General features: G+C 50.1%; 7 protein-coding genes across 7 annotated transcripts, besides 8 other annotated features; all 7 read left to right on the top strand.

Annotated features, from left to right (window-relative positions):
- Nucleotides 1–38: 38 nt before the first annotated feature.
- Nucleotides 39–70: a microsatellite.
- Nucleotides 71–384: 314 nt separating this feature from the next.
- TraAM80_01004 (uncharacterized protein) lies at nt 385–4341 on the top strand (the record flags this gene model as incomplete). Its single annotated transcript, XM_029378061.1, has 1 exon — nt 385–4341. One exon carries the CDS (start codon nt 385–387, stop codon nt 4339–4341), a length of 3957 nt encoding a protein of 1318 aa, XP_029242148.1.
- Nucleotides 4342–4554: 213 nt separating this feature from the next.
- Nucleotides 4555–4589: a sequence feature (A-rich).
- Nucleotides 4590–5228: 639 nt separating this feature from the next.
- Nucleotides 5229–8738, top strand: TraAM80_01003 (uncharacterized protein; the record flags this gene model as incomplete). Its single annotated transcript, XM_029378060.1, has 1 exon — nt 5229–8738. One exon carries the CDS (start codon nt 5229–5231, stop codon nt 8736–8738), a length of 3510 nt encoding a protein of 1169 aa, XP_029242147.1.
- A 180-nt stretch (nt 8739–8918) lies between these two features.
- Nucleotides 8919–8956: a microsatellite.
- Nucleotides 8957–9222: 266 nt separating this feature from the next.
- Nucleotides 9223–9249: a microsatellite.
- A 67-nt stretch (nt 9250–9316) lies between these two features.
- On the top strand, nt 9317–11005 carry TraAM80_01002 (structure-specific recognition protein 1; the record flags this gene model as incomplete). The annotated part of the gene is made up of 1 exon (XM_029378059.1): nt 9317–11005. One exon carries the CDS (start codon nt 9317–9319, stop codon nt 11003–11005), a length of 1689 nt encoding a protein of 562 aa, XP_029242146.1.
- A 188-nt stretch (nt 11006–11193) lies between these two features.
- Nucleotides 11194–11221: a microsatellite.
- Nucleotides 11222–11579: 358 nt separating this feature from the next.
- TraAM80_01001 (uncharacterized protein) lies at nt 11580–13250 on the top strand (the record flags this gene model as incomplete). Its single annotated transcript, XM_029378058.1, has 1 exon — nt 11580–13250. The coding sequence occupies one exon, from the start codon at nt 11580–11582 to the stop codon at nt 13248–13250; it is 1671 nt and encodes a 556-aa protein (XP_029242145.1).
- A 530-nt stretch (nt 13251–13780) lies between these two features.
- On the top strand, nt 13781–16267 carry TraAM80_01000 (uncharacterized protein; the record flags this gene model as incomplete). The annotated part of the gene is made up of 1 exon (XM_029378057.1): nt 13781–16267. The coding sequence occupies one exon, from the start codon at nt 13781–13783 to the stop codon at nt 16265–16267; it is 2487 nt and encodes an 828-aa protein (XP_029242144.1).
- Nucleotides 16268–16552: 285 nt separating this feature from the next.
- Nucleotides 16553–16597: a sequence feature (A-rich).
- Nucleotides 16598–16604: 7 nt separating this feature from the next.
- Nucleotides 16605–16629: a microsatellite.
- Nucleotides 16630–16678: 49 nt separating this feature from the next.
- TraAM80_00999 (uncharacterized protein) lies at nt 16679–17065 on the top strand (the record flags this gene model as incomplete). Its single annotated transcript, XM_029378056.1, has 1 exon — nt 16679–17065. One exon carries the CDS (start codon nt 16679–16681, stop codon nt 17063–17065), a length of 387 nt encoding a protein of 128 aa, XP_029242143.1.
- Nucleotides 17066–17158: 93 nt separating this feature from the next.
- Nucleotides 17159–17187: a microsatellite.
- Nucleotides 17188–17414: 227 nt separating this feature from the next.
- On the top strand, nt 17415–18443 carry TraAM80_00998 (U2 small nuclear ribonucleoprotein 40k Da; the record flags this gene model as incomplete). Its single annotated transcript, XM_029378055.1, has 1 exon — nt 17415–18443. One exon carries the CDS (start codon nt 17415–17417, stop codon nt 18441–18443), a length of 1029 nt encoding a protein of 342 aa, XP_029242142.1.
- Nucleotides 18444–19096: the final 653 nt, after the last annotated feature.

Below are 19096 nucleotides of genomic sequence, written 5' to 3'. Positions count from 1 at the left end.
CAGACAAGGAAGAGGTGTGTGCACGAGCACACGCAAAAATACATAAATACATATATATATATATATATATTGCAGTCAAGAAGGAAGAAAAAAAAAAGGTTTTAGGGGAGAACCAAAACGAGATTGCAAAAGAGCATAGAAGGGACGCAGTACGTACCAGTAGGGTCTTTGTGTGGTTGGACGGGGCTGCCAATTTTGGGGGCTTCTCACTCCTAGTCTGCGTGTGCGACATTTCGGTCTGACGACGGAGGGCGAAACAAGGAATTAGAGAGGTTGGCCGACAGCAACTGTGTCGTGCCTACCAACATTGCTTTTGCTTTTACCCCTCCTTCACCACGGCCGCCTCCCTCTCACACCGCGGTGTGAGTTTCTTACTTTACGGGAATGAACATAGACCTCTCCTTCAAATCTATCTCCGAGCTGCGCTTTGATCAAGCGCGGGCGTCGGAGGAGGAGGTGCTTGTCGCGAGTCGTGTGCAGTCGCTGAATGCCTGCAACAACCGCATTAAGCGCATCATTGGCCTTGGAACCCTTTTCAACAACCTTGCCCACCTGGATCTTGCCTACAACGACCTCGGCAGCCGCGCAGGCCCCGATCTTTGCAGCTGGCTCGACGCCATGCCGTTCTCACTCCGTGTGTTAAACCTTGCACACAATGCGCTGAGTGTTTTCATGCCCACCGAGACTATGGAAGGTGGTGTCAAGAATAGAGGTGAAGGCAACGGAAGCGCAGCTTCGGTAGCAGCAACCCCCGCTGTCGCTGTGTCGGGGAGGATGGAGAAGGCTTTGGAGCGTCTGCGGCGAGCGTGTCCAATCACGTTGGCTCTTTTCTTTAGCCGAAAGCGATTTCCCTACTTGCGGGAATTGGATCTTTCGTACAACGCGCTGAGTTTGACGCTGGATGAGAGTGATCGAGTGGAAGCCATGTGGCAAGAAGCTGTGGAGGGCCCAGCTGTGGCACATGCATTTAATCAAGAGGGCAATACAGCGTGGTTGCACCAAACAACATCTGCAGTGGCCGTGTTACAATTGGACGGCAATACACATTTAACTGCACTCAATGGTGTGCTCTGCGGGATGGAGGCGTTAACACACCTTCAGGCAGCAAACTGTGGGGTGTCTGATTTGACAGCTGTTTCTGCAGCAGCAACGTTTTGCCCGAGGCTAGAACGTCTTGATATGCATGGTAGCCCCGTTGCAGATGCGTTTATAAACGCCCCACGAACAACCATTTCCACATTTATTGAGTTGCTGCTGCAACCTTGGATTCTTTCTGATGTTGGGGCGGTTGATTTACAAGATGAAACGAAGGAAAACGAGTTAGAGAAGCGCGCTACGCTGCAGCGTATTGTTCGCGAAGTAGCGCAGCAACGTGTTGAGCAAATAGAAACTATTCTCTTGCGTCAGCAGCGTTCTCGTTGCAGCACACTATCCCAAGTGCTGTACGCGGCACTGCTACAGCAAATTATTCCACAAGTTGTGGAATTGGATGGGGATATAGATGTGAATGCTGCGCGGGAGGGGCTTATGAACGCCATGCGGGAGGTTCTCGAACAGGTCGTAGAAGACATTGATAAATCAATCACCCCGGTGGGAAGCACCAAAGCTTCACTCTCCGGCGTGAGCTCACAGAACAGGGCGTCACAGGAAAGGCATCGAGAGAGAAGCCAAGTCAAGCAACCAAAGCTTGTGAACTCCCATGGGGGTACGGATAGGTCCAGAGATCTCTTGGAAACTCAGCTGCGTAGTACCAGCTCAGTGGCAAGGAAGGGTAGGGAAACGATTCCCGCCTCGGACGGTGTGACCAGCACAGTTTCAAAGTCTGAACGATCACGCAGTGCAAAAGGCATGATGATGAGGGCTGCAGCTGCGGCTGCGCAGCTTCGACCGGCAGTGGTGGTGACCGGTTCTTCCACCCCTACCACCAGCAACAATACTACCACTGCCTCCTCCAAGATCTTTGCTCCTAGCAGCGCCTTTGACAATATCGTGGCCGATGCCGAGAATAGAATCAATGTGTCGTTTAGTCGAGAATTTGAATGTACAACGGCAACAACAAACTCCATTGATGCCAGCAATAGCAGCAATAATGGGGTCTGTGGCATTCAGAGCCCTGCTCGTAAGGACAAAAGTAAATTTTCATACGACTGGAGGAAGGAAGACATATCACACGTATGCGACTCGGCGGACACTACCAACACTACGGTTAGTGCACCAGCGGCCGCACGGACGCACAGTGACAGCAGCAGTTTTTGCGAGGAAAATGGAGGTAAAAGTCGATTTCAACGTGCCGTTGCCGCCCTGACGCCAATGCTGCTGCATCGACTAAGAAGCGAAGGTTTGCCGGATCATCGCGCTGTTACCACCAACCTTGCTTGTTCCTCAAAGGATGAGCGTGACACTTCAGCTTTGTCAACATTAACGTCGAATAGTAGCATCTTGACAATGAGGGAGACACTGCTGCAACAGGCGCGAGCCCTTGAGACGGCTCTCCTCGCCTCACAGAATCGACAGAGGGGCATGCAGGAAGATGTGTCACGCCTAAAAGAGCAACTTCAACAAGATCGCCGCCTTATCATTGATCAACGCAAGGAGGCAACGTGTCTGCGACAGGAATTAAACCTCCTTGTGGAGTCGAATAGGCGTGTCGCGCGTCGTGTGAAGAAGAGGCAAAAGGAGATTGCCTACGGTGCAGCCGCTCTTAGACGTCGAGAGGCGGTGTCACAGCGAAAGGCCGCACTGGAGTATATTGAGCGGGAAGAGAAATCTCTCCAGCAAGCTGAACGCCAACTGCGGGAGAAGTTGTCGCTGAGTGGGGCGTGGACTCATACACATCTGACGGACTCTACCGGACTCGTTCAGGTGACACCAACAAATGGGATGGAGACAATACCACCACGCAAGACGCGGGCGAATTTACTTCGTGAGAACGCCGTAAAGGAGCGAATGACCGCCATGCGTGAACAGGACACGTTGTCTTATAGCCCACGTAGGTTTCGTCCCAGTGAGTACTGTCTAAACGGCGGGGATAAAAGCAGCAATCGGTCGATGACTGACACCAGCGTGCACGCCCAAACAGAGCGGCACCAATCTCTGCGTGAGACGAGGAGGTACGGCAGAACTATGGAGAGAGATCGTAGTCATAGTCAAGGTGGTGCAGGGGAACGAATCCATGGAAAGACGCCGTGGCGTAAGTACCGGAGCAGCTCGTCATCATCGCATACAACCACATCGACGGGGAAGACAGAGAGGAAAGAAGCGGAGCAACACTCCATGTATGACAAGGGGTTCAGCCCATACAGCGACGTTGAAAAGAGTGAAGGCGTGCCTGATAATAGGGGTAATAAATGTCATTCAAAGTCCCTTGAAGGGCTTTCACTTCAACAGCTTTTTGAGGAGGCAGCAGCTATACAACATCGGCAGCGTATGCTACACCAGTGCATGAGTGGTGTGGCTAACGCTGTTCGAAATGAGGCCGTTATACGGGAGACAGGAACAGGGGAGCGTGATGTGACCTCTCATGACGATGCGCCTCACGGCGGCGACGATGTTGAGGTTACTTTTGGAAGGTACACACCATCAACGTGCATAGGAGTGGTACAAGAGACAGGTAACGGCGGAGCGACGTCGCACGTTGCTGTCAATGATCTCTCGTGGCGCGCCGCACATGGTGAGAGTCAAACCAATGAACCGAAAATGGAGACCAGTAATTGCAATGATGATGATGACTCAGTGGACGTGGTTGTATCACTGGCTGAGAGTCAGTTTAATGCAGACCTTATCGTTGCCACCGTACCGCCACCACTTCCTTCTTCTGATGCGCCAGTGAAAAACGAAAACGTCACGGAAGAACCAAGGTGGCACACAGGCGCGCCACAACAACAGTACAAGGGCGAGGACGAGTGTTTAGCGCCGTTGCTTCGTACTGCAGAGGGGCACTTTTCCATGGATGCCCGCCGTATATATACAGAGATACTGCGCCAAAGTCAAGAGCAATATGAACAAAGAATACGAGAAGCCGCTCATCCTGAACAGCAGCGAAAACAGACCGACGTGGACGGGGTGAAGTTGGGGGGGAAGGAGGAAGTAGAGGGGGAGGAATTATCTACTGTTTCAACTGAGCCAAAAGGTTCCTCGATCACCGAGAATGAGAATACTGAGCATGATGGAGGTGCAACCAAAGAAGCCTACTCGTGTTACGCACACCTCAACGAAGACGATCGTCATGCTCGCACGACGCGACGTGCGCTTTTCTTCTTGACTTTCGAGTCATATATATATATATATATATATATATATATGCGTGTGTGTGATTTAGCTTGGGAACAGCAGGGGGAATGATTTAGTTTCGAAGGGCACGCCATCCCCTGTTGTTTGCTGTTTCTGTTTTACAGTTTGTTCCTTTTCTTCTTACTCATCTTTCATTAAAAAAAAATAAAAAAATGTGTCGTTTCTTTTGTTTCTTCATCACTGTTAGTGCAGGCTTCGTTGAGGATGTTGACACGTGTTCTTAATTAGGCAGGGAACAGGTCATCGGTGAATGGTTTCATGACCTTTTTTTTTCGTTTATTTGTTTGTTTGGTTGTATGACCTGTTGCACCCCACCATTCAGTGAAGGACGTACTACAATATAATACTCGTTCGAATTATGCATGGATGCATGCGCTCGTCTGACGTTGCACGTTCTCTCATGGTTTTATCGCCTTTCCATCCCTTCTAGGCATTGCGTTGCCTTCTTTCCCCTTGCTGCGTCACCCTTCTCACAGAAGTAGAAACACAAAGTGCGTCGGCTTCTGTGTTCAGGGATAAAGGTCAATACACAAAGCAATACAAGGAAGGGAAAATAATAACAAAAACAGACTATATTATAAGATACGTATAATACAGGACGAAATTATTCTGACTTTTGCCTTCCTTCTGCACCTGTTCAAGCGAGTAAGCAAGGGAAAAACTGACAAGGTGGTGCGAGCGGGGGGGGGGGGAGGGGACTGCAAGAGTGGACAAAGAGAAAGAGTTTTTCAAAACTTTTTCTGTGGACGTGTCAAAGAGGGTGTTTTGTGATAAACGGAGGGACGCAAAGGGGCGTACAGTCTCACGACAAACCGCCAGGCCGAAGGAGTTGTGTGGAGTCACAGTACTTCTAACCATCCTACACCCGTCCTTTTTTTCCGTTGCTTCCTCTTTTTGTTTCACGTTCAGCGTCGTGCGCGTGATCGTTGTGGCAATAAATGTCAACAGATGGGGTACAATCCAAGGACACCACGTCACCGAAGTGGCAAGCTCAACCGGTGCGGCACGCATGCACCCACCAGGGCTTTCAGGGAATTCTCACGGCGGATGCCTCTGGTTGTAGTTTCACCAGCGATCTGTTGAAGGTAGAATTTGTTTGGGAAAACGTGAAGTGGATTCGTGTGACCACAAAGTACATTAAGGATGAACCAACCTCGGTACTAGTACTCAAGCTGAAACGAGGGAAGCGCCTTACTTCCCGGCTTAATAATGGTGGTAAACATTATTTTTACCATCTTATGGACATTGTAGAAGTATCCAAGGAGCTCCAGGAGCTCAAAGACTCTGCATCCAACTCAGACATAGTGACTGGAACGGGGTCCCCTGAATCGAAAACTGATGTGACTACAACTACCAACGCTATGGGCCTTGGTGACACTGCAAGGGCCCTGCTACTTGGTACCAATAGCGATAGTAGTTTGGCAAACTGCAATCAGGCCAACCAAGCTTCACCCGTTGGTGGAAACACAATTGCCAAATTTGGCAGCCCTTTACAGCCTGGAGGTAAAACTGTTGGAAGTCCACAGGCAGCCTCTTGTAACGTCTTGCGTCAAGAAGACGATTTAGTGAGCTCCTCCTCCACAGGACGTTTAAGGAGACCTTCTAACATTCGTGACGACGGTGAAGAAGGGAACGATGGGCGAAACAGCGGTGCAGTGGGCGTGAACGTGCCTCTTACCACTAATGCCCAACGCCACGGGGATTCAAAAAATAATAGCACCTCTCAGCTGCAGCGAGGTAGTGCAGTGGCCATCATCAACCGAAAACGCCGTGGAAGACAACGTGAATCGGATAGTACCTTGTGGTCTCGCTGTCATGTCTGTGCTTGTAGCATATTTCCTGAGGGTCTGCTGCGCGTTGTCGTGGTATTGGGAGTAGTGTTATTGGTGATCCTCACCTTGGCTCTGTCCCTCTGTGTACTGATGGGAGTGTGGGATGGAGAACGCTGGTATGAATCGTCTCCTGGAGAGACTGTAGTTCGCGTTACTCGCGCATTGGAGCAGCTAAGACAGTGGCGTACAGAACCGCATACGTCAGGTGCCATAAGGAACGCAAACCGTGGAGCGTCTGCGACAGTGAAGGTGAAAGCGACGCGATCAGCGCCGCCCGTCCGTGTGACGCTGAAGGATATGACAGTCGCTGTTGAGGAGCTTCTTGCGCGCTATGTGGCGGTGCAACACGAAATGATTGTAACACGCGTAGAACATGTGAGACGCGAACACATGTATCCCGAGTCAACTCTTAGCGCGCGGCGTCGTTTGCTTGATGGTGTCCCTCTTGATTTTCTGCAGTATGAGGACGAAAATTGGGAGAACATATATAAAAATGATAATTGTGAGGAGGATGTTAGGAATGCTGATGTTGCGTCACAAGAAGAGCGGCATTGGAAACCACTACTTAGATTTTCCGCAGCACACGTCAAGGCCGATCTGAGTCGACTGCTGCGTTATGCTCGTGAGGCGATCGCAGTAGTGAAATGGGCGCTTTCAAGGCGGAGTGGTGCCGTTAATGAGCAGAGCCAATCCACACCCTTCTTTGTGCGATGGCTTGCGTTCAAGCAGGACTGGCGTGACAGAAGCTGCAGTTCCAAAAATGCCCGGGAGACGCAACAAATTACACGGTACACAGAGGTGCTTGCGAGTGGACAAATTGTTGCGCAGGAGGTCAAACTTGCGGATCACGATGAGCGTCGTACGTGTCTTCGACTCACGCGGGAGCTTATTCGTCTTTCGAGCCTGATTGAGGAGCTTTTGCTGGAGTATCAGGATGTGGTGATGGCGCCGTTATATGAGGCGCATCTTCATCAAACATCTTCTACCATCTCCGGGGTGGATAGGATGCACAAGGTACTGGGAGCCGCGGTCGCAGGAACGTCATTGGGAAACGACCCCAATGAAAATGGCTTCTTCTCGGGAGACAGCAGTCATCTACTGCGTTCTATCCTGCTTAGACGACACACCCTTGCGCTCCTTTACTTTGACCCTTTGCAGACCACCCATGACGACCGAGAACACACAGTAAACCGACAGTCGCATAATTTCAGATCTTTCTCGACATCGACGAACAAAAGTACTAAAAAAGGGAGACAAACCAATTCGACAGAGGCACCTACCAAAGAAGATGTGAGGGCTATACTGCGAGACTTTGTCGCAAGTACTACTGACTCCTCCAACATGTATGACCCCATACTCGCGGATAATTATGGTGCATTGCCGCGAAATATCCTGAGAGAGATGAAATATTGGTATGAACACGAAGAGGAGTGGCAAACTGTTGTCTTGTGGCGACTAAATTCAATAAACAAGACTCTGAATGCCACGCAAATGTCTAATGGTGCAAGGAAAGAAGAAAATGAAGAAGAAGAAACGGAGGAAGATGATGATGATTTTCACAATGTCATTGACTCACTACCGCTGTTTCGTGGTCTTTGGTGCTTTATGAGGCAACCTATAAGACTTTTTCAGGAGAGAGGCAAAAGAAGAGACGACGTTCTCTCCTCAACCTCAACTCCAATTCCTTCTGAACACGCTCAAAAGGCCGTTGCGGTTCCCAAAGGCATTGATAACGAAGGTGGTTTGGAAAACGGGGATAGAGTTATTCAGAATTCTGTTACGGGTGGGGATGAAGACAGTGAGCTGGTTGAGGAGATGTACGAAAGGAGGGAGACGGACACACTTTTTAACGACACGAGCGTTGATCCGCGACCAGCTGTGTTGGTGACGATGGATCCTGCAGAAAGGCCCTCAAGTAAAGAAGAGCACAGAATGAATGATGAAATGGGAAGTACGGAGGAAGAATGTGGGGCAACGGAAGCTCGGATACGTACCTTTGAGCTCATCTCAGAAGAGGCCCAAATTCGTTGGATAAATGCCTTTGACCTTTTTCTTCGTTCTCACGAGGACCTGCGTGAACAATGGGCTCAGAGTAACAGGGGATGGGATGGGGAGAAGTCCCATGAGTGGGATGTTGAGGAAGGTCATGAGGAGAGCAATGTGGTGCGTGTTCGTCGGCGGTTTGTCAAATTACTTGGATGGGTTGAACACCACTACGAGAAATATCTCACAAGAGACGCGGTGACCTTGTTAGGGTCCTCTGGTGCGCTGTTGGAATTTGCGAAGCAGTGCTCGACTCTGCGGGGGTGGTCTTGGTGGACCCTGTTGTGGCCACCATCGTGGTTTTTGGGGGTTATAATGCCGCAGTCGACGAGAAGCTGTTGGATGCTGCGACCAAGACATGTGGATCCTGCGGTTCGCCGCCTTTACCGCAACATGTTGCATGTACCCTTGGGTGACATAGAGGATTTGCCATTGATGCTACTCCAGACACTCTCAATGCCATCAGAACTGCTGAAGTCTCAGCATAACATGCATACTTCTATTCATGTCCTATGTTGGCTGCTTCTACTAGTGGTTCTGGCGACAGTTGTGATTGTCGGTTTCCATTGTTAAAATGCAGAGATGCAGAGATGTGCAGTGTCGTTGAAGCCTTATTAAATGTTGATAAATAAGGGGTGACAGTGAGGGCGAGCGACAACATTGTTGAATTGGGCGTGAAATTCGGAGTTTGTTTGTTTTTGTTCTTATCTGACGATAATGCTGTGATGTATGCAGATTATATCTTACGGCAGCGTTGTTGTTATTGTTGTTGTTTTTTTTGTTGTTGTTGTCTTTTCTGCTTATGCTTGTTTGTCATTAATGGCTTACACGTACAAGGGTCATAACGAATATATTCTGCTCCTGTGCTTTGCATTGATCTTTTGTGCGTCTGTTACATTTAGCTTTTGCGTTGCCATTACCTGTTTTGGCGACTCAGTTTTGTCATGTGTCTGTTATTTTTCTTCTCCGCTCTTCTACGTGGAATAAGAGGCGAAGGAATAGAGGCACGGAGAGTACATTGCGTCACCCACCCCCACCCCCACTATCATCGTCACTGCACACACACACACACACAGGCACACACTTTCGTATTAATTTATTTTGGTAACTCCAACGGAACTCCCCTGCATTGACGGAGGACACACCGCATTATGTCCAGCTTGACCGGCGTTACGGCGGCCACCACTACACTACCCGTTGAAAACTGGGGGGCTCTCAGATGGGCCACTCGGCAACCGCAGCAGAAACTGGCGGATGTCAAGAAGGAGGAGAAAACAGGTGACGAGAATGGTGCTAGCGTGGATGGTGATACAGAGGTTGTGCTACAGCTTGTCTCCTTGCCCAAGCCACAGCACCACAGCAGTGGAACACCTCCCAATGTGGTGGGGAAGCCCATTATTGAGATTCCTGTTTCTTCCATCGCAAGTGCCTCAGCAACGACAAAGAACGATCTCTCACTTTCCTTACGTCCACAGTCTTCTGTTACCACAACTCAGGGTGGTGGGGGTGTGGCTATAGAGTTGACCTCTATCCGGTTTGCGATCCCCAATGTATGCGTCGGTCACGAGCAGACGGAAGAAGCAGGGCGTGAGATACTTGCCGAAACGCAGGACGCGATTAAAAAACATCAGTCTCGACTTCTTGGTGCTGTTGGTGATGCTTTCAATGCGGGGGCGGATAACCAGTTGCTGATGATGATGGCTGGGGGACCTCGCAGGGACGAACGCGTTGTCGCGGTGCTCGACGATCTCACCCTTTCGTACCCTTCTGGGCGCTACAAGCTGATTCTCTCGAACTACTCCTTAATACTGGAGGACAAGAAGCGTGCGGCGACAGGGAATGGTGGCGTCGCGGTCTCTGTGCCGCTTAGCGATGTTGTGCAACTGTATCTCTGTGATATTCCTGACAGCGGTGCTGGGGAACAGGAGAATGAGGAGCTTGCACAATACGTCGTTGTGATTCTGCGCAATCCATTGAAGGTCCGTACCACGACGTACAACCACCTTGTTATTTCTTGCCCCGCTGGCTTTTCCCTTGACGAAGAGCACCCGTGGCGGTGCCAGCTGGAAACGCAGGAGGAGATTGACGGCCTTCTCGCCACCCTGCCCCACAACCAGAGCAACGCTGCAAATGGCGCGGAGGGCGGCAAGGTAATCAGGAATACTTTCGCGCCAATGATGTCAGGACGTGTCAGTGAAATCCTCATCCGGGTTTTGAAGGCGTTAACGGGCGTGACGGCTCTTGGTGGCTTTAACAGGGAGTACCAAACGAGCAAGGGAAACTCGGTACTGCGCTGCTTGCACCACGGTGCTCATGGACTTCTTTTCGTTCTGCAGTCAGCCCTCCTGTTCTTGCATCGTCCTGTGACACGTGCCCTGCTGAGCGAAATCACGCATGTGGAGGTAGATGAGGCAGGAGGCAGCGCAACGTTCCAAATGGTGGTTTACGGAAAATTTGGCGGGCGTGTCAGCGCTGCAGCGGAGAACAAACTTGTTTTTTCCGCCCTTGACAAGCGTGAAAAGGCGGATCTATTGGAGTACCTTGGGAAGAAGGTGACGGTGCGGCGCATTGGTCTGTCGGTCGATGATGACGATAACGACGATGACGACGATGAGGATGTGGATGAGGATGAGGATGAGGAAGACGAGGCCGAGGAGGAGGAAGAGGAAGAGAGCGACGATGATGATGGCGACAGCGATTATGAAATGAGACGGCATAAACGCTCCCGCCAAAAGAAGGATAAGTCAGAGAAGGAGAAGTCAAAGAAGGAGAAGAAGGAGAAACACCATCACCACCATCACCACAAGAGGCATAAGAAACACAAGAAGGAGGGAGAGTGAGCGGCTCCCTTTTTTTTTTTTTTATTTCCTCACTCCACGCACCTGGGTGAAACTTACATGTGTAGGACGCCGTGGGAACTTATGGAGAGCGACGGAACGAGGAAGGCGGATAGAATAAGAAGGAAAGGGCGAAGAATACTGACCAACAGAAGGACATAAAAATTTATATAGTTTATCTTCTCATACATAGAGTGAGAGAGAGAGAGAGAGGAGGGAATATGCGGCACCTTTTAATCTTTTCACACTAAGCCTGCGGTATTAACACGTTTCAGTAGGGCTCTCTGCTTGACGTCACCGTTTATTGTGTGCACATGTGTTTCTTTGCTTACCTCGCTTTTTGTTTTTCTTTCTTTGTTGCGCACACACAAGTCTGCTTGTGTGTGCGGAGCTTTTTCTTTCTCCCTTATCCATTTTATTTTATTTTGCGTGAATTACTTTTCACTCTTCACTGTGCTTCCCCTCCCTCAGAGGTACAAAGCAACGTTCTCCCTCGCTACCATTTCCCCCTCCCCTCCTTTATTTCTGCTTTTTACTTTGAATACTAGGTGTGTGTTTTTTTTTTGAGGTGTTGGGCATGTATGCAGGAAAGCGCTTTACCTCACCGTTTAGTCCGGTGTCTCGGCATTCACAATCGCCCTTCATGGCGCAGCGTGGCAGACAAGGAATGGCGGCACCCGTCACCACTGCTTTATCCTACAGTCACCCAAGACGGTTGACGAACAGTCGTGCAGCATCAAGTACTGCGCGGCGAACGGGAAGTGGAAGAGAAATGAGTGAACCACACTTGGGGCGGAGGCGGGCAGCATCTAACGGCGGGAGGCAGCGTGGGGGTTATAATATGGACACCAACACCAAAACAGTGGGTGACATCGCCTCTGACGCACGACATGTCAGTTTTACGAAGGGAAAGGGCTTTTTAACTGACGGCAACTCCTGCATGGCGTTCTCGGAAAGTAATCCCAATAGCTACAGTCAGCGCAGCACCAATGAGAATGGTTACCAGGTGCGAAACCTCCTTTTGGAGTTGGTGGAGATCAGCCAGGCATTAGCTGCCTACTTGCAGGATGGTTCTACTCCTGTGATGCAGCTGCCACAGCATGGCATCAATGATGGTGGCCTTACGACCCGTCCACACTCTCAACAGCAGGCAACCCTAAAGGCGCAGGAGATTGAGCGTATTGTGAAACGCGTGGGAAATCACTATGCAGCAAAGATTGCGTCCATGGAACAGAGGGAGAAGGAACAAACTTCAATCATTGCCAAACTACGTAAAGAGCTTCAACGATTGCAATTGCAAGAGCGCCCGCATTCTCCTGCTTTATTGTCCAGCAGAAACATGGATCTTAGAACCCTGTCTCGCTCGGGTCCGTATTCGCCGGCTGCTCCTTATGGCGCACGTCCTACTATTACTACTACTAGTACTGCTACTGCTTCAAATGGCAATAGTGGTGACGGCCATGGTGAGCAGACTACGGAGGTGGAAAACCTCCGCAGCATGTTGCAGGAGGAAAAACGTCAGCGTCTATTTGTAGAGGAGCAAACGCAGTCTCTCTCAGAGCAACACGGACGCGTTGTTAGGACCCTTGAGCGACGACTACAGAAGCAGGAGGAGCAATTGCGTGAGCTGGTTGCCTCGCTGGAGCATCAGGCACGGTTTGAGCCACCGTCGCCAACCTCTCGCTCTCCATCTGCGTCGCATCATTCACCCGCAGTCGTGGCACCCTCGCCGCGTTTACTGTTGCGGCAACAGCTGGTGCAGCATGAACAGACACAACGAGCCCTTGAAGCATATCGTCGAAGCCTTCATGGTGCTCAGGGGCTAAACACAAGTAATCGAGATACTCGCCCTGCTGATAATAACCGAATGAATCCTAATCGTGACAACGGTGATACCCTTGATGACGATGACGTTTTAGTGGAGCTTGGTCTTGCTGAGCCAAAGCCCAAAATGCATACTGAAAGTGACACACACAACGCAGGTCAGGACACAGTAAATTCTTTACCTTTGAAGCGTTTGTCGTCACCACCACCGAAATTCCAGCAGCAGCAGCAGCAACAACAACAACAACAACAACAATGGCCTCAGCTGCAGTCATATAGTGTAAAAAATGTGACAAACGTGATGGATGTCAATGCTGTAAAGGTGGTCGCGGAGGTGGACGACATTGCTGCCTTCTTGGACAATATCACCCAGGAGTTGGAGAGCATTGATGCTTTGGGGCAGGAACGTGAAGGAGAAGTGTAGGCGAGGATGCTGACATGGATTGTAGAGAACAAGTTATTATTATTATTATTATTTCTAGTTGTTTCCGTGTTTTATTGTTGTGTGCTTGTTCTCTTGCACAACTTGGATTTTCTGAGGAGATAAGACATGACAGGCAATAAAGAAGAACTCCTCTACTTATTTCTTTTGAAACTGAAGGGGTCATTTATTTATCACTGTATTCAATACGTTCATTTAGTTTAATTTATATTGCCTCAAGCTGGTAGGTCGTGTCAGTAACTTTCCTCCCTGCTTATTTGTGTATACGTGTGTCTCTTATGCATGTGAGTTAAACTTACCACGTGACGCATGCTATCAACTGTGTTATCTGCTGTCCTTTAAACCTCTTGATTACTTTTTAATGTAATTTTACATTCTGTGATTGCCGTTGTTCTTTCCTTCTTTCTTTGAGGAGGAGGTACTCTTTGCTTGTCTCCGTGTTCACGGGTTTGCTTTCAGTTGCCAGACCTACAAGAAGGGGGTATTTCAAGAGGCAATACGAACAGTCTGCGATGTACGCAGTCAGCATATCGCTGGGTTCCAGCAGCGCTGTGGTGGCCGTTGCCGCCGCCACTACTACAGCTGCTTCTGTCGCGGCTGGAGCAGAGACGGCCGCGCCGATTAAAGTTGCCATCAACTCCGCTGGTCACCGCTCAACACCAGTGATGGCCGCCTTTGCAGGCAATGAGGAGGTTCTCTTTGGTGATGATGCTCGTGCCTTGTACCCACGGACACCGGATGTTGTGGTGCCGTATCTGTTTGCGTCTGCTGCCGTTGCTGAGCAGCAGCGGCGCCAGCAACGCTATGACAACGATGATGCTGCTGACAAGGGCAATAGTGGCAGTACCGTGGAGGAGAATTTTGTTCTGGTTCTTCAGCGTGGAATCGAAGAAGCCGCGAAGAAGCACTACAAGGGTTATTGCCCACTTGTAACTGGAGAGGGTGATAAGGCGGGGCGCCTGGGTTTTTTCCCCCCAAACCAGAGTGATGAAGGGGAGGAAAATAATGATTTTGTTAACGCAGAAGACATGCTGGTGGAGTTCTTTAACCACATAAAAAAACATACAGTGGATGCGGCCTGTGAACTGGCAGCTACTGATGAAAAATCATCTCCACAGGGGAAGTTGCCGCAACAGGCGGGGATATCGAAGATTATTCTCACGATTGTGGTACCGCGGTATTTGTTTATGGGGGCAGTAGCGTCCTCCAAGATTTTGCAGGGGAATGTAGACGATGCCTCTCAAGATGTGGTTCAGTGGGTGCGGAATGCGGTTTTCACTTCCCATTTGGGCGCCGTTGCAGCGCATGTGTCAGTTCTTTTTTCAGACGAGGCGGCATTGTTGGCGATGGACGCGGTTGCATGCCGCCCACATCCGTCTCATCCCATGGCGGACCGCTACTTCCTTTTATCTGCTTCCGCGTCAATGTCATACGGGGTGGGAACTGGCGGCACAATTACCTCACCGTGGCCATATTCACGTGTACTTATCGTGGATTGGGGTGCGCTGGGTGTGTCACTGACTCGTCTTCGCCTGGAAGGTGGCTGTCTTGTAGATGAAGCAAAACCTCTTTTTCTTCGCGCTTGTCAGACCGGGGTGAATTCGCGAGGGGCGGAGTTTGGCTTCGCTGCTGCTGCATGCAGTGGTGGCGACGCCGTCAATTTGGCCCTCCGCGAGCGTCTTGCCACGGCCTTTGCACAACAGCAGCGCCGTGTCTTGGGTTATCAGTCACTGGACGATTTTCCCCTTCGTGCCCAGCGACGGTTGTTGCTTGTTGCAGAGGACAAAAAAGTGGCCCTGAGCAAGGCGGCCCAAGTGCCGGTGGAGGTTGAGGCATTGGCGGAGGGCATTGACATGCGCGACACCGCGACGTTTTCGCGTATTCGTGTTGACGCTGCGCTGCGTGGGGAATGGAAGTTTGTTGAATCCTTTGAAAGGGTTCTTGCGGAATATCTTCATCTTTTACAACAAGCAGATGATGGCGTTATCGATGCTGTGGTACTCTGTGGCGGTATGCTACAAATGCCTTGTATTGCTCAGTCTTTGCGGCATATTTTTACGCAGCGTGCTCTCTTTCCAGGGGAGGGTCCTCGCTTGTTTGCGCGCAACCTTGTTATTATGGAGGCCGCAACTAGCACAACACTCGTGGAGGATTGTTCAAGCGATAGCAGCAAGTGCTCCTCGCAGTTGCGACCAAACAATACCGTATTTGGGGCGGAGGAGCTCCCATGTGTGGGAGGATGTCTGCACAGCTACCACCTCGCTCTTGCAGCTCTTCAAGAACAAGAACATGGATATAAGGATACTGCAAGAGGTGGCAAAAATAGAAAGAATACAGTGAATCCAGGTCGTAAAAAGCAAGAACTTGCTGAGGGGGCACGGCGTGCGTGGCTTGCTCTTACCCTTGGCGATACGGGCAGGCATGATGATGGAAGTCGTCGTTGTAATGAGGTTGCGGTACTGCAACATCCGATTCTTCTCTACACTCAGTCCAATCTTCAGGCGTTGCATTCGGCTCTGACACAGCAGCAGAAGAAGGGTGCTGCTCTGCAAATTTCAACGGCAGCGTTATCTGTCTTGTTTGCGGCCCACACGCTTCTTCCTGCACGTGTTGTGGTACCGTTGACCGGAGCCAGACGCGATCCGTTTGTCCTTTACTTGTTTATGGGGTGTGAGGATGACATGCAGCAACAACAGCACAAGGAAGGTGGGTTGGATGAAATGACCGCGCTTTCCTGCGTTATCCCCTTGAGGAACAAGGGTGTGTCATTGCCAGCGGTAGAGGAAGAGGAAGCAGGGGGAAAGTGGAGGAACTGTATTGTATTCACATTGTGTGAAGATGAGAACAGCGACGCTGCTTTGACAGGAGGCGCAGCCACAACGGAACCCCTGAAGTTGATGATACAACTGGTGCGCGTTGCCACGCACGCCTCTGAGTCATTTGTGATAGGCCCAGGCGATGTGCAGGCCAGCGTCACGCTGGACCTCCGTGAACGCTGAAAGCTAGACGAAGGGAATCAAGATACGGCAATGTATACCTGGTTCTTTAAGGATCTGGGCATGCAATATATATTTATATAGTAATACTAATTATAGGCTCGTGTGAGTAACTTACCTTAGCTGAATAAAATGATCTTAAATGGCTGAAAGCTTGAGAACTGTGACCCGCTTAACAAAAGAAAAAAAAAGGGGGATCACCGTTCATTACGGGAACATCTTTCCACCTTTTATTGCTTGACTGACCGCAGGGTTAGAGACGAAACATGATCATTTGTGCCCGGCACATTTTTTTATTGTCTTCTTTTTTTTTATTTGTATTTATATGTTTATATATAGAGTGTGTGTGGTGTGGTGGGGGGTGGGGGGGGACAAACACGTCCACAGGAAGTGAAAAAGAATAGCATTGTCTCAATGACAGTTGATAGCACGAGCGGCAGCGGTGACGGCGCTGGAGGAAGTGGCAAGAACACTACCGCCGCAAAAAAGCCCAGTATTGCCAATGCCGTGCCCCCACCAAAGAAAAATCCGCATTTACTTCGTTTGGCGACGTTTTACAATACGCGCATTCCACTAGGTGTCCGCGAATTTGTTTTTTTGGGCCCACTACTGCTCATAACCTTTGGTATTGCTTATTACATTCCAGTGCTAGTTCCCGTCGAGAAATTTACGCAAGGCATCACACCCAATACGATGCCCATGGCAGATTATACACTAGAGCCCATGTATGATAAACATGGAGGGTTGAAGGGATACCGTCGCATCCTTCGACATCACAGTGAAAAGGGGGGAACTGCGTAGACTACCGACGATGAGTGTGTCATTGAGTGCTGTTGTCGGTGGGTATTGGAAGCGAGATGGGTCATGCGTGACAACTCGGGATTTTGTTCATTTCTGTTGTTGTTGTTGCTGCTGCTGCTGCTACGTACTCTGATTTCTCACGCTTTTTTTTTTTGACGTGTTCTTTATGTGCCTTCTCGCTGCGCTGCCGCAACGCGCAGCGCTCGTCCTCGTCTGCAATTCACTTCTTCTTTTTCTCCTTCGCTGCGTGCCTGATACGCTCCACACATAAAATTTATCACCAACACGCTGAATAAACATAAATTCATAAATTACTTCTGATAAGGAAAGAGCGCACAAGACAGTACTCATGCGACTGACGGTGGACATAATCCGCCGCGCTCCACAGTTTACCAACACCCTTTTGCAGCGCGAGATTGACCTCCGCGGTCTCGGTTTAACTGTGCTTGATGAGCGGCCTTTGCAACTGCTGAACGACAGCTTTGACGTGCTGAACCTCTCGCAGAACCCCCTTGTGCGCCTAGAGTATTTTCCTAGCGGTATTGGCGCGGGCACGGCGTCAATGGCGGGGGAAACGGTGTCTGTAGATCCGGGGAGGCGAATGATGCTTCGTTTGCAGTCTCTTATCGTACATCGTAATCACCTTTCGCACGTGAGCGAGGCGACGTGCGCCGCACTGCTTCCTAACATGCGGGCTTTTTTAGCGGATTACAACGACTTTCGCGAGCTGCGTGATTTGTTGTTCTTGTCACACTGGCGGCAGCTTGAGATCCTCTCCATTGAACACAATCCAGTGACCCAGCGCGAAAGTGAGGTGCGGCTGCGGGCGTTTGTTGTTTTTATTTGCCCCAAACTAAAGCTTGTCAACTACCAGCGTGTCACGCAGGTTGACAGGCGCAACGTGGAGACAATGCGGGAGGAATTTGAGCAAATTATGAAGGAGTGGCGATGCCTTGGAGAACAGAGCCGTGGGGGTCAAAGCAAAAATGGTGAGTGCAATGACAAGACAGCGGGAGTTAATGGAGATGCTGCTGTTAACGGCAGAAGACCGAGGAAACGTGGCCGTGAAGCCCGGGCGGCTGCTGCTGCTGCTGCAAACAACTTCAGTAGCGGCGATGGTTTTGGGGAAGTGGCTTCAGCTGCAGTTGGCTCATCGACGACAGTCCCTGCGGTGACTGCATCGGATGCCACACACGAAGTGGTTGACAGCACTCAAGCCCGTCTAGTGGCACTGGAAGCGAAAATGTCGGCTGCGGAGACAGAGGAGGAGTTACTGGAGATACAGCAGGAGATCATGGAGTTGGAGGCTGCCGCAAGGCAGCAGCAGCAGCAGCAGCAGCAGGAAGGGGCGAAGTCTAAGCGGGCCCGTACTACCTGATTAGCATTGAGCATCACGTTAAACGAAATGTTAATGAAAGAAAAACAAAAACAAGAAATGGGAAAACAAGAGCAGTGCAGGGTGCGGGGCAAAGGTGGTGGGCTCTGGACTACGGTGGACGCTGCATCGTGTGATTGAGGATTTATTGCTCTAATGAGCTGAGTGTGGACCGTGTTGTTGTTAAAATATGCGAGTTTCTCGAGGTATGAGGTGCTTGTGGTTTTCGGTAAAGTGTGAAGGGTGGGGGTGGGGTGGGGGAAAGAGAAAATGTTATATTTTGTTATGCGTTTTTCTGAGACGTTCTATCACGCCCCCGTATTTGTCCCTCCCGTGCCCTCTCGTTTTTGCCGTTCACCATAGGCGTTTGTGTAGAGTCTTGGCTATTGTTGGGTTGTTTTCCTAACACTTTTGCGCGGGTGTCCATTTGTGAGTCAGCTTCGGGAAGGAGCACAGGGAGGCGTTTTGAATTTGACAGCAAAAGAGGCACGGTGGTTCACTCGTATGGGATAATGTGGCCTTTAAAAACCTAACCTAACGAAAAGGTTGACGATATGGTTGCAGACGAAAGTTGTGTGGCCCTCGGTTTTTTTTCTGGGCAGCCTGAAGGCAATTTAACCCAAAAAATGTAGTGGACATACAAACATAAAAAAAAA

Source organism: Trypanosoma rangeli (assembly GCF_003719475.1).
Source record: "Trypanosoma rangeli strain AM80 chromosome Unknown Tra_15.4_contig_00019, whole genome shotgun sequence".
NCBI classification, from domain to species: Eukaryota; Euglenozoa; class Kinetoplastea; order Trypanosomatida; family Trypanosomatidae; genus Trypanosoma; species Trypanosoma rangeli.
Note: the sequence above shows the minus strand (reverse complement) of the source record. Positions and strands in the feature narration are given on the sequence as shown.